Source organism: Telmatherina bonti, assembly GCF_933228915.1.
Source record: "Telmatherina bonti genome assembly, chromosome: 17".
In the NCBI taxonomy this organism is placed as follows: Eukaryota; Metazoa; Chordata; class Actinopteri; order Atheriniformes; family Telmatherinidae; genus Telmatherina; species Telmatherina bonti.
The window spans coordinates 16,101,051-16,114,503 of NC_136615.1; the positions used below are offsets into that span (position 1 = coordinate 16,101,051).

Sequence of the window (13,453 nt, forward strand, 5' to 3'; positions counted from 1 at the left end):
ACTTGTTTGTATAATGGACCATTAAGAGACAAAAAGGCAGAATAACATGCATTTCCCCCTTGTTCTAATTTAATAAGGACACATTAGTAAAAAATGAACTTCAACATATATCCAAGTTGATCCAGTTTCCACGGCATGCTGTTTTCTGTTTCATGATCCTTTGGAAACAGACAATGGATGTTTGTTTTCTCTTGATTCTTCAGCTAACGCAGTTTATTTAGCTAAGCTAGTTGTTTGCTATAAGAGTATTTTGTCTTCATGAGTATGTTATTGTGATATGATGCAATGGATCACACAGGAAACCATCCTCACGTAAGCTCTCACTTAGTGGTCAATTTATAGCCCCTTCCACCCCAAACAGAAGAAAATTACTGTATACGGAAACAAATCAAATTAGACAAATGTGGTTTAAGCCTGTATGCAGTTTACCTCATATTAAGGATTTCAAACATTTCTCGAAAGCTAGTGTCTTAAAAGATTTAAATGTTTATTGCTTCAACACACCTCACAAAGATTGTGGCTTACGTAGAACTTGTTAACAAGTTGTGAAGAAGATTAATTTAATTTTAATCCAGTGTGTTAGAGCTGGGAAACATTAAGGACTGACATTAGACACCTGTCTTACATTAATCATCTGGGTGAATTGTTGAAAATGCAATGGCCTTTATTCCACATTGCAAAATGTGACCAAATCAATACATATATATATATATATATATATATATATATATATATATATATATATATATATATATATATATAGCAAAATGTGACCAAATCAATACATATACATATATATATTTATATATATATATATATATATATATATATATGTATGTGTGTGTGTGAGAATGAATGAATGTCAACTACAGCAAACAGGCTGCTTATATGAATCACAGAAAAGTAATACACTTAAGATTGGAAAAATAATGTGTTAGTCTTCTAGCAATCCACAAGTCAACTGACATGACTGTGTCCTGCAGGTTGCTACAAGTGCATCATCCTCTATGTTAGATTGTGAACTCTATTAATGTAGCTTTGCATCAGTTACACTTTTTAAAACTGTCATTTATTTGTATACTCCTCTTTTTCCAACACATGTACTGATTTGTGGGAATTTAACATGTAAGTCTTAAATCCATTAAGTTAGATAAATTCTTCTTCCACTGGGAACTCACAGTATAATGTAGATAAGTAAAGGCAACACAAGTAATTAAATCCTTCTGGTCAAATGTAAGTAATCCCATTATTTGAAACATATCAGTGTTTTAAGTACATGCTATATATTTTACCTTGCTTTCAGATCATGATGTACTTCATGTTCAGCTTTAATAGGAAATCAAATGCGTAACCAAAAAATATGTTCTTTTTTTCTGAGTATATACCAGAGGAGGCTATTATCGCAGTTAAATCACAGTTACCAAGCATCATGTTAAGCAAGCTTGATGTAGAAAATGAATCAGCATTGCTCCCTCTTGTCCAAATAAGAAAACTTCTAGCACCAAAAACTCAAGATGCCAAACTTTAATACAGTAATCCATAAAGAAATAAAAAAATGATGTTGTGGTGGCTGCCTTACATACAGTTTATGACTGGAGCCCAAATTCAGTCTGGAATATGAAAAAGGGGTGCACCCTTAACTGCAGCAAAGAATGTAGTAAAAGGTGTCTGTTTTGATAAATATTATGCTGATTAATTCTTTTCTGTAACAAAACATAGATTGAGGTTTTAGGTCATTTTTTTTCCACTTCTCTTTATTTTAGTAACTGGGAATTGGGGATAAATTATAACTCAAGGTGCACTTTAAGTGTTCCTAAAGTTCTCATACTTTCACATAAGGACCTTTTAAACACACTGGAGCTTCATGTTACCATGCATTTTATTTTTGCATTTTATCAGTGCATTATAGTTTTACTTTCTGACTTAGTAATGGAAGTAAGATTGCCTTTTATTTATAATCCACATGAACAGGGTTCATGAGGGTTATTCAGCTGCAAACATACTCAGCAAAAGAAAAATCACCGGATGGTACAAAACATTTATTTAAAGTCATAGTTAATGAGGGTAGTCTAAGAGGTGATTGTTTTTCATATATAACCACTACTACTGTGACACATAAAGTGTCAGCACAAAACTTGAATTGTGATTACTGGAGGGTAATTTCCTTTATTGAGAGACTCAAGAGACGTGAGGAAGGTCCTTGTGGCCCATCTTTAGGCAGTAAATATTCTGTGATGTAAGCGAATAAGTACTTGGTTTCTGCATATCCTATACCCATTGAAACAACTGTAAAAACAGTCGACTGTAAAAGGTAAACCCTATGGAGCTGCGCAGCCACAGAGTATGTGATTTACTTTGTTTTAGAGGGATTATATTTCTGTGCTTGTGAAACCCTTTTCCATTTATGGATGGGTCATTTGATTTCTAAATAAAATTGGGAATAGCAAGCGGAAAATCTGACTGTAGTACGATGTAAAGCAGAAACCAAGGCATTCTTCTCCTAACAATGACTGTTTTCTATTTTGTTCCATGTCTGTAATGGGTCCTTTAAGAGCGAGATCTAAGGAATCAGTCTGTGGGTTTTGTCAGCTTAACTAACTACAGATAACATATTCTGCTTCTTTTACTTTCTGGAACCATCATTTTACTCAATTACTCTCATTACCAAATTATTTCCTTGTGTATACCGACATGTGCATCTGTTTCTCCAAAGATAATACAGTTAATGCTCTGACTTGTCCATTAGACCCACCATGTGGTTAACATGTGTGGGTTTCAATGAAATACTGATTGATTTGGAATCGTTTTATCATCATAAGTGGTGCTAGATAAAAGGTGTAACGCGTGAATGTAAAATCAAAGAATGTGTGACTGTCCTGTTGTTTCCTGCCTTCATGGTGAATTGTTTTATCATCCCCCGTAGAAAGAAACACCTGGTAGCACTTTTCCTTAAAATTGATTCAAGTGTGAGCAAGTTATGAATAACATCTCTTGCTGACATGACTCATACTGACTAAATGTTGCACAAAATGTCTTTATGGAGAAGGTATACAGTGAAGCCAAACATCTAAAACTGAGGGAATCTAATTTATTTAATTGCCTATTTTAGATTATTTATTTATTTAGTTGAAATTATTGAAGTGGGAAATTATGTTTTTGCTAAAATAGAACTGGAAATGGACAATGAATTAAGATAAGTGGAGGATGAGAACAGATGGATTCAGTAGGTAGATTTTTAGGAGAAATGGAAAATACCACACAGTGAGCAGAGTCAGCTCTGCGGAGAGCTGTAATTCAGACGAGTGTCATCAGACATGAATGAACAGGCAGACGCTCCAAAGAGACCTGCAGGCAGCAGTCTGTAACAGAGGGTGCAGTCTGGTCATATTCATCTCTGTTAAGTTCTGCAACAAACACAACTGTAAAGAAAAGCAAAAATCTCTCATTAATATCAGTGCCCACTTGTGAATAAATTTTTTCTTTGTGTTTTGTATTTTACAGAAAGAAATGTTGCAAAGGCTTCAAGTTTGTATTGGGCCAGTGTATTCCTGAAGGTACAATGAACTGTCTGGATGTCATCTTGTATTAGAGTTGAATGTCCTGTCCTAAATGTTCATGTGTTCAGTAACACTTAGTGAGAAATTTGTTAATTTTTCCCCCACAATGACAATGTTTGCCTTATTGTGTAGACTTTGATGTGTGCGCTGGCGCCCCCTGTGAGCAGCAGTGTACGGACAACTTTGGGCGAGTGGTTTGCACCTGTTACCCCGGCTACCGCTACGACCGCGAGCGTCACAGAAACCGAGAAAAGCCCTATTGTCTAGGTGAGACCATCTTAAACATAACTGTTAAATGATTTAAATAAGAACATTGGTGTAGCTTAGAAGGAAGAGCAGTCGGCTTGTAACTGGAAAGGTGGGAGTTTGATTCCAGGCTTCCCCTGCTTATGTGCCGAAGTGTCCTTGGGCAAAATACTGAACCCTAAGTTGTCCCCCGATGTGTGCCTATCAGGTTATGAGTGTGTATGTAAGTCGCTTTTGATAAAAGCATCTGCTAAATGACTGTAGAATAGAAAAGATAAATAACATCCTCAAATATGTGATAAGTTGGAGGATCAGTTTGACTTACAGCAGATTTTAGTTTTGACTTAAAACTTTATCATTTTGTTTTAATTATAAAAAAAATTTATACTTTTGAGATGTTTTTTTTTAGTACTATTTAGTACTATTTTTTAGAAAAAGCATCACCTTTCTACTTTTTCAGGCTTGTAATGTAAAACTAACGCATGTTACTGTCAACTTTGATATGGTCTTCTTATGTTATTTTGTTTCTTTTAAAATAAAAATTTAGGGCTACAGTGATGATCTTTAATATCTTTAATATTTATAATAATATTATAATAGTTAATCTGAGCTCAAATTTACTTTTACCTTTAACCTTTTTAGCCCTGTGTCTGTGCTCAAAATGTGCATAGCTATAATGTAATGAGTATCACTGCAACCACAATATCTATTTGAATGCTTTTGACGTCATTTGGAATTTGGATTTGTGAAGATTTATAAAAGTCATACATTTACTGTGAACAGCAGTTCAGGATAAAGCAGCTTTAGCTCTAAACCTTCATCAAATCATAGTTTAAGTGTGTGAACTTGAACTCTTCAAAGACCAACTCTGATAAAGTAATGTAAAATTAAACACTTTAGATGTGGTTTCCAATATGTCCATTTTGACCCAGTTTGGCTACATTTACTGTGAATGCTCTATGTGGGTTATAGAAAGTGAATAAAATAACCATTTGTTCATGTTCACTGTTTGTAGAATGGCCACTGAAGATTATTGTTCAGTTTTGCATTTAACACTAAGATTTGCATTAAGCAATAAAGCTGTATACTGTCAGTAAAATATGCACAGTATGCACGTTTAAAAACTTTCTTCTACTGTGTTTTCTATCTATCTGTTTGCATGGCAACATAAAGACATTGATGAATGTGCAGACAAGAATAAGAGCGCATGCTCTCAGATCTGCATCAACTCTGTGGGGAGCTACAGGTGTGAATGTGAGAAAGGCTACTTCCTAGAAGAAGATGGGAAAACATGCATCAAGGGGGAAAGAGGTGAGCGTTTGGCTTTTTCTCTTTACTTGTCTGACAGTGATGTGGAGTTGACCACACATTGTTATTGTTGAGTGTGTGCATATGTATCTGTGTGTTGAAGAGGGAGAAAGAGAGAAAGGAAAAGAAAGGGGGTAGACTATCAACAAAGACACCTGGTAATCATTAAACATCTCTGCCTCTTATGGATGTCAGAACAGTTCTGTCACCAAAACATACTGCTGCCCCTGTGACTCCTGGGCTTCTCCGATTTGCTGGATACATGTGAGGAAAATGCAAACGCTCCAGTCGATAAAAACATCTTTACCTTTCAGTTGCCAGTGAAGCAGTGAGGGGCTGCAGATTTGCTACTTCCTCCCACGAGGATATCTTCTGTTACCTACTATAACATTTCAGTAGAGGTTGGAGAGCGAGAAGCTGTGGTGCATATGATCATTCTCCTCTCTCGTGTCCTGCTGCTTTGTAATATAGAAAAGAAAATACTGTCCAGACATTTTCACCCATCCATTAAATATATGCACATATAGAGCAGGGCCTATTTGCCTACAGGCAGCACAGAGACAAAACAAGTCAAAACAGAACTGTTTATTGACTAAATAACAATGTATTATTACGGCTGGTGAACAAAAGGGTAGTTAAGTAAAAAAAAAAAAAATTAAAAGGGAGACTATGTGCACTATCAGGGAGAGTGGTTGGTTGGATTTTGGTTCTTCGCTTTCCCAAAGACTGATTAGTTTGAGACAATTTACCTAAGCCCTTCTTAGTCAATCACCAACCTCATTCAGGTCTTGCATTTGACAGGAATTGGGCTTTCTGTTTTTCTAAGTCACATGTAAATGGGAAAAAGTGAAAACAATTTTGAAATGTTGACAAAGCCTCCATTATTGTTTGAAAAATACCCGAGTTGGTTTGGTTGGTTGAATGGAAACAGGTTTGAAATCCCATCTGACCTGGTAAAGATTAAAATGACTCACCAGCTGTTTCCAGCCTGAGCCAGTCTATAATAAAAAGGATTGGTGTGTACCAAGCTGTGATATAAAATGCTAGATATTTCCAGAAAGGAAAGACATTTTTTATGAAGAGCTCACTCCATTTTTTTCTGTTGATGTCTCACAACGGAGAATTTTGTCCAGTAAAGACAGAAGTTTCTGGAGCCAGGTGGTAAATTCACATTTTAATTTATGCTAGTACTTTTTAAAAGTAGATGTAAAATCAAATAATACTATTCATAACAATATAATGTAATAAGGCTTTTGTACAATTTTTCTGGTGGCCCATCTTTAAACTCATCCCTTGAGTTTTATCAACCTCCTTCACATCTTTGTCCAGCAAAACTGCTAAAACTAGCAATTTAAAGCAAATAGTGCTAAAAAATATTAGGCAGATCACATTATCATTATTTGTCTATTTGTTTTGACATCATTCTATTTTTTACTGGCCCAAACTGATTCAGTTTAGCTGTCCAAATATTTTAGTCTTGCACACCAGTTACCTGCTTCCTCTTAATACAGCCAGATGTGATCCGATCAGAGAAAGGATAAATGAGGCACTCTGTCACTTCTAAAATAAAATAAATGCGAAAAAAATTAACCATAGGTTTTAGTTTATAGCAGTGTGGTGTAAATGTAATATTTTGGGCATTGTCATACTGGTATACTTAGCACAAATACGGGTAAATATTACTACCATTCAGCCTAAGAGTAAAATATACATTTTGATTCATGATGTCCAGCCCTTTTACTGAGTTAGAACCACTACCAACATCAGTTATACTACCTACCAGTGATGATACTATGCTGCCTAGCTTGTTTGTTTGAAACCTGATTTGTATTTTTTCACAAGTCTTTCAAAAGATTCCTCATTTCTTGCTTCAGTGGTGAACCAAATTTCCTGGCTTATCCCACTTTGTCTGCTAGCATATGTGCTTTCCAAAAGCTCGTCAAATCAGCTCAAAGCTGTATACAGTTTGGCATGAATGCTAAATAAGAGTAGTGAAACTTGTCACTGTATTGTATTGTAGTAGACCAGATGTAATGTCAGGTGAAAATAATAATATTTTAACACTGCTTTGACCATTTTGAATAACACATTTTAATTTACAGTGTTCAAAGAAATGCCCCTAAAACATGTGCACGTTTTCTAAGAGTGCTGATCCTGTTATTTCCTTTTTGCTGACAGTTTCCTGAGCATTTCCCAGCAGCTTATATGATGTGAACATCTTCTCATTCCCCAGCAGTTCATCTCTTTGAGAAGTGCGATAATGCAATGAATGCTGAAACATGCTCAGCCACATGTGAGGATTTCCTCCAGATTAAGATGTCCGTTCTACAGCTGAAACAGAAGGTAAGTGACAACAGGACACTTCCAGTTGACTTCAGATAGGCCAAGCAGAAGCACCCTGTGAAGCATTCAGTAGACTTTCTTTACTCAGTGTTTATTCAGTCATTCAAATGAACAGTTTAATGTGTAGCCTATCTTTAGGGAGTCTGGATGTGACGAAACAGCAAGTACAGATTTTACAATTCTCATGAGTTACATTAACAAACTTTACTACCTGATGTAACAAAAGAAAAGTCTGCTCAACTTATTTCTTGTTAAGCAGGTTGATTTCTTTGCACATTCATCTATGTTGGTTTAAAATTGATCTAAAACCCAGCAGTTGAGCTCCTTTCTTCCTTTGTGTGATTGCAGCCAATCTGAACGCACATCTGTCAGCAGCAGTACTCAACACCCTCCACTGCAACACATGATCTATTACTTCCAACTCTGTGTGCTAGATGCCCCTCAGAGTTAGGCTGTGTATATACACACTACCATACAGCATATACTAAGAAAATAACTTAAACTACCTTTAACTCTGCTCACAATACTGTTTTAAAGTATATGAAAGTGTATTTTCATCTATTCATATCATAGGAAAGTTAAAACCAGTTCAGTTCAAACACCTGTGTCCAAGGCTGCAGGGCACAGTCTGACATAGCTCCTGCTAATCAGCAGGTGAACCACAACCTTGCTTAATGTGTGTATATTTGTGTGTTTGTGTGTGGACATCTGCTTCTATATCATGCATGAATTCTGAATCACGAGTTAGGCCCTGCAGCATAGTTAGGTGTTTAATGTGTTTCCCACGGGGCCTGCCAAATCCACATGATGTTACACAGATCAAACTTTTTCCAAGGATGCCACTTAGCATACAGAGCAGGAATATTTCTGGTCATACTGAATAATGCAGAGGGCTTGCCTGGACACCATCTGGTTTGGTTACAGCCCTTATTTGGTGTCGTAAGAAGATCAGCTTTCATCTTTGGCAGTAGATAGAACTTTAGCATAATCTTACTTGATGTTGGCTCTCCTGTGTGTAATTTTCCTGTCTTGTTTGACAGTGCAGATCTTTATGAATGATTTTAATGTAAAAACATTTTGAAACCAAATTCATAATGGAGTCATGTGGTTAGATATTTGCATGTTTTATATCATTTCCAAATGGTCCAAATGAGGGAGAAAAAAGAAACTACATCAGTTATTTTCAGTTTGCATTTGTCTTTATTTCCAGTCTTTGTTTCCATGGCTTTCTTCTGTGATCACATTTCTTTCTAAGATGGCATTGCTGTCAAACAGTGCAGACATCCCTGTGCAGATGACCAGCGAGAAACTTTCAACCTCACCTGTATATTTACCAGGGCCACCGGGTGCTCCTGGACCTCCAGGTAAGAGTTTCAAACAAATGACAGGACTGCATCAAATTCTACAAGAAGAATGGGAACTGCATGTACATGTACAACTTAAACTGATATGAAGAAGCACTTATTTACATCCATACAAGGGTGCCATTCAGCAATCTTAGCATGCTAGTGTAACTGAAATGTTTAATCTTGAGGATTACTGACAACCATCAAAAGTCATTTGATTGTGTGATGAAATGATGATGATCAACAACATCTTTAGACTGCTTGCACCTCTGACAGTTAATACTGTTATGTCAAATGAAAGGGAGGGAGTTGTAGTTTTTAGTCGGGCAGCTGGGCCGACCAACAGTGGGATGTTTATTCTGTGTAACCGCTTAAAAACATTTCCTAATCATAAATGATGGTGTGTCATGTTTCTATTATTTCTGTGCTCGCTTTAGTTGTTTCTAATATTAAGCACTTATTCTTTTAGGCGATCCAGGACCAGAAGGACCTTTGGGAAAGCCGGGCCCCCCTGGGCCACCAGGTCCTAGAGGCTTAATGGGACCCATTGGACCCACACCAGACCTGTACCACATAAAACGAGGCCCTCGAGGACCTGTGGTCAGTTAATATGTATCAGTTTAACATAGAGTCAATCACTGTGTGATAGCTGTAGCAACAAGTAAAGACATATTTCCTCAGTATTTGTGCTTAATATAATTTGTCATGTTACTTTTTGCTTACCTAGTTTATTACAGGCAGGATTGCCATGGTGATAGTCAAAATTAGCTAATGGTTTTTTTTGTCAGTGCAGGAATAAACTGGAAGCCCACTTGATCTTAACTACATTCTCATCATATCAATATCAGTGTTGATGAATTAAGGTTTGAAATATTTTAAACTGAAACTTGAATAGAAGAAGACCAAAAATGTTATTGTTTTGGACTTCGTGAAATGGATGGATTTCTGTGCCAAAACTGGTTATTTAACCATTCTCTCAACCACAATTGCTTAAGTTCCTTGAAATGTAAAGATTTCATGACTATTTTTGTCAGAGTTGCAATTGGACTTTGAGAAGGTTGTTCCAATAGTTTAATATTAATTTGCGTCATCCATTCCACAACCAGTTGTAGCTATGAAAAATACCTAAAAATGTAATACTTGTCTGCTCCGATTATAAAACTTTGCCTCATGTAGTATAAACCTTAGCTGAGCCATAAGGGATCAGTTGTGGACTGGGAGCTTTATTGGATGGCAGCCATTCCTATAACTCTAAGATCCATTGTACAATAATATAATAATTTCTTCCAGAATCAGACCAGCTCTGAAAAATAATTGAAAAACTAATATTGCCATAACCTTCATGTCCGCAATGACTGCATAACTGTAACTGTATTTGATCAAGGATTAATATGAGTCCTACTGTAATAAATGAACATGTTGACGTAAATTGCATAATTCATCTTCACATTGCTTTTGTTTTTGGTTGGTTCAGCTGTACGACTTTGCTTTGAGTCACAGGGCAGGAAAAACTCAATTATTGAGAAAAGAAGTAAGACCTGGAAATTCTCCTTTTACTTCAGGCCATACAGGGTTTTATGTGGTTCTAGAGTTTACTCAGCAGAATAATTCAGATAATTTAGTAACCCTGCATCATGAGACAGGCCCAGAGAGAGACAGAAAATACACCCTCTTAAAGTCCCTCTTTTTTTTTTTTGCAAGGTGAAAAGGATGACACAATGTAATGGTAATAACAACAGGACTGAATCCATTTGCAGCTCCAGTTGTTTTCTTTGGCTTGCTGTGTTTTTGTGCAGTGCTCGGTCTTGCCTGTGTGTTGAGATGTGGGATCAGGATCAAGAATGTGCAAGATGTGACCACTCAGGCATATTTCTACTTTTTAAAGTTCTCATGTTTATGCAGTCTTGGTATTGATAAATCACACCATCAACACCTGCAATCAGTCATATTCCAAGCTGCAAGCAGCCAAACTATGAAGTCAAGAACAGTGTTTTCACTGTAGGAAATGATGTGTAGCTTTTGTGAGTGTGAATGCATGTTTGCAGTCATATTTAAAGTCTGCCTACACACTTAATCAGTGCATATGAGGGAGTTCTCTCTTCACAAAAAAAAAGGACTAGATTGTAAGCACAGGTTTGGAGGTTTGGCCACCAGGTCACGTGTTTGACTGCTTGTTGTTTAATAAATTATGACTTTGTGACTCAGAGGCTTTGTGCTGATCTGAATATTGGCAATACGTCCCAAACAATGTGTTCACGTCTTTGAAGTTGATTATCCCAAGTAAAGAGATGAAAGCAGACTCTGCCATTGATCTAAATTCCTCCAGGAAAGGCCTGGAGCGGGGAGCACGTCAGTTAATCTCTCGGTGGAGCATGATAAAAACAACACTTTTGCATTTAAAAAGAGTTTGATTCAGTTTTTTTAAAGGGCTTGGAGATGCGGAGATAAAATTAAGAGACATTATGCATCAAGCATCTAGAAAGCTACAGCATATCTACAAACAACAATAACCTCTAGAAACCAGGAAAATCTTTCATATTTTTTTTAAAGGTTTGTTTGTTTGTTTTAAACAGGGACCTCCAGGAGCACCAGGAAGGGAAGGCCTGAAGGTGAGATCCTATGCGATCTTTGAGATAATAATCTTTCCTTTCTGTTTATTTTTAAATATAGTTTCCATGTCAGAGTGAATCTGTCCAGCAAACTGCTCCTGAGGCAGCAGAAATTTTACCCTTAGCATACTGTGTCATATCTTCAAATAAAGAACATTTAATTCATAGAGAAACTTTAGAAGTACTTTTTTTCAGACCATATCAATCAAATGAAATTTCCCAGTAGTGTAATTATTTCTCTGGAGATCTGAATTGGACAGGATGTGAAGCACACGATAGGTGCCAGTAAACAAATGTTCAATAGGATGCAGCACATGCTGGGTTTATCCCTGCAGATGCCAGGATTATTTTACTGCAAGTTTCTGCAAGTTGACGGAGCAAAACTGTGGTTTGTAGAGTTTCGTGTACAACATGAGTTTCAACATTGCAACGTTCCTCAGCACTGGTAACATTTTGGGATTATTTGTATTATTGCTATAACTTGTGAGGTTTTATCAACTGGCCATCATGTTTTTTACATGGTAAGATTTTTTTCTTTTTCAGTTTGAGCTAACTAAGCCTAGATTACATGATTAGCTCATAGTTATTAACAACACTACATGGCAGGGCAATAGCTTCTTTCTGACCACACTAGTGATCTATAGCTACCATCGATTATTTACCTCCTAGAGATGCCCACAGCAAAGCATTTTCTCCAACAGAAGTCTCAGATTATGGAAGCGCAAAGAAGATTCTATCATTATTGCAGTGAAATATATACTTACATTTGTCACATTTGTTGTATTTAGCCAGATTTGTCTGTACCTTCTCTCTTATTTTTCTGATATCCATAGAGAGAAAATCACAGCAGGAAAAAAAATAGATTGTATTTGGTTTGTTTGAGGCCGTGCAGGCCTGATCAGGCTTCTGCAGTGTTTGAATATGCCACAGCTGAGTATGAAAATGATCTTCCCTCAGTGCAGAAAGAGGTGCTTAGCTGATAGTATTTAAGTGAAAAATAAAATATAATCATCTTTGGTGAATGTGACAATTGATTCTAAGATTAGCAACAAAGCTGAAAGCTTTTAAAAACTTGTCAATGCCTTGTCAACCTTTGATTTAACCCTGTTGTTTGTGGTAAGTACAGCATGTGAGCAGTGCTGTGAGTGAGGGGCTGTATCTTTACTTCAAATGGAAAGCTGAGGCTTCCTGATTCTGCAGGATGTCAGAATCAATTTAGACTGAAAGCAGCCAGTTTCGGTAGTTCATGCAGCAAACTTTGAAACATGACCTTTAAAAAAGAGCGGTGTATGGTTTTGATGCCTCAAAAAAACAAATTTGAAAACATACATACTTGTCATTTTTGTGTTTATTATATTCAATCATGTAAACTTCAAAGTTTCAAAGATCCTGATCCTAAATATGCTGCTAAATATAACACTCAAAACATTGTTTGCTCAGTTTTTTTTTAATGGTTGTATGGAAAGATGTGCATCTTCCTTATTGCAACAGTACATTGGTGTTCTTTTAGTTCAGCTGGGATGTTTGTGTGGATAGATTGCAGGGTCATGGTAATCTGCCTTACTGAGTAACAAATCCAAACCATCTGCCAAAACACTCACAGCCTCAGTATGACCCTAAGCCTGCCTAACAATCACATCAGCAAGATCAATTTGTGCTTCTGGAAATTAACAACCTCTTCTTATATCTAACAGTCAATCGGCAATGTACTGTGTTTCTTAGAGGACAGAACAACTCAAGGGGAAACACTGAACACATCTATGCATCATTATGCCAAAGATACAGGACAAGATAATGCTAAATTAGCCAGTTCAACCACCGTTCCAGTTGGAAGTTTTCACATCTTCATCATTTTAGGCAAAAATCAACCAAAACAGACGAGCAATTAGTCTTTTCTTGTCAAACTTTCTTGACTTTGTCTGAAAGTGGGTAAAATTTGTCACCCAGCACCACTAACACTCATTTAGTATCACATTTTATTTGCATTTAATTCAACCATAAGCAAGAGTTTCACAGACTTGTGTCTTGGGACTGTTTACTTCCT

The 13,453-nt window shown here is 36.5% G+C and overlaps 1 protein-coding gene across 1 annotated transcript in view; it reads left to right on the plus strand.

Annotated features, from left to right (window-relative positions):
- Nucleotides 1-13,453, plus strand: part of ccbe1 (collagen and calcium binding EGF domains 1) — a gene marked incomplete at its 3' end in the record, with an annotated part of 34,555 nt that overhangs the window by 19,939 nt on the left and 1,163 nt on the right. The window contains exons 4-10 of the mRNA XM_079256570.1: nucleotides 3,502-3,554; nucleotides 3,690-3,824; nucleotides 4,977-5,114; nucleotides 7,345-7,454; nucleotides 8,710-8,818; nucleotides 9,270-9,400; nucleotides 11,374-11,409. Coding sequence (XP_079112696.1) covers nucleotides 3,502-3,554; nucleotides 3,690-3,824; nucleotides 4,977-5,114; nucleotides 7,345-7,454; nucleotides 8,710-8,818; nucleotides 9,270-9,400; nucleotides 11,374-11,409 — 712 coding nt within the window. The remainder of the gene's footprint in view (nucleotides 1-3,501; nucleotides 3,555-3,689; nucleotides 3,825-4,976; nucleotides 5,115-7,344; nucleotides 7,455-8,709; nucleotides 8,819-9,269; nucleotides 9,401-11,373; nucleotides 11,410-13,453) is intronic.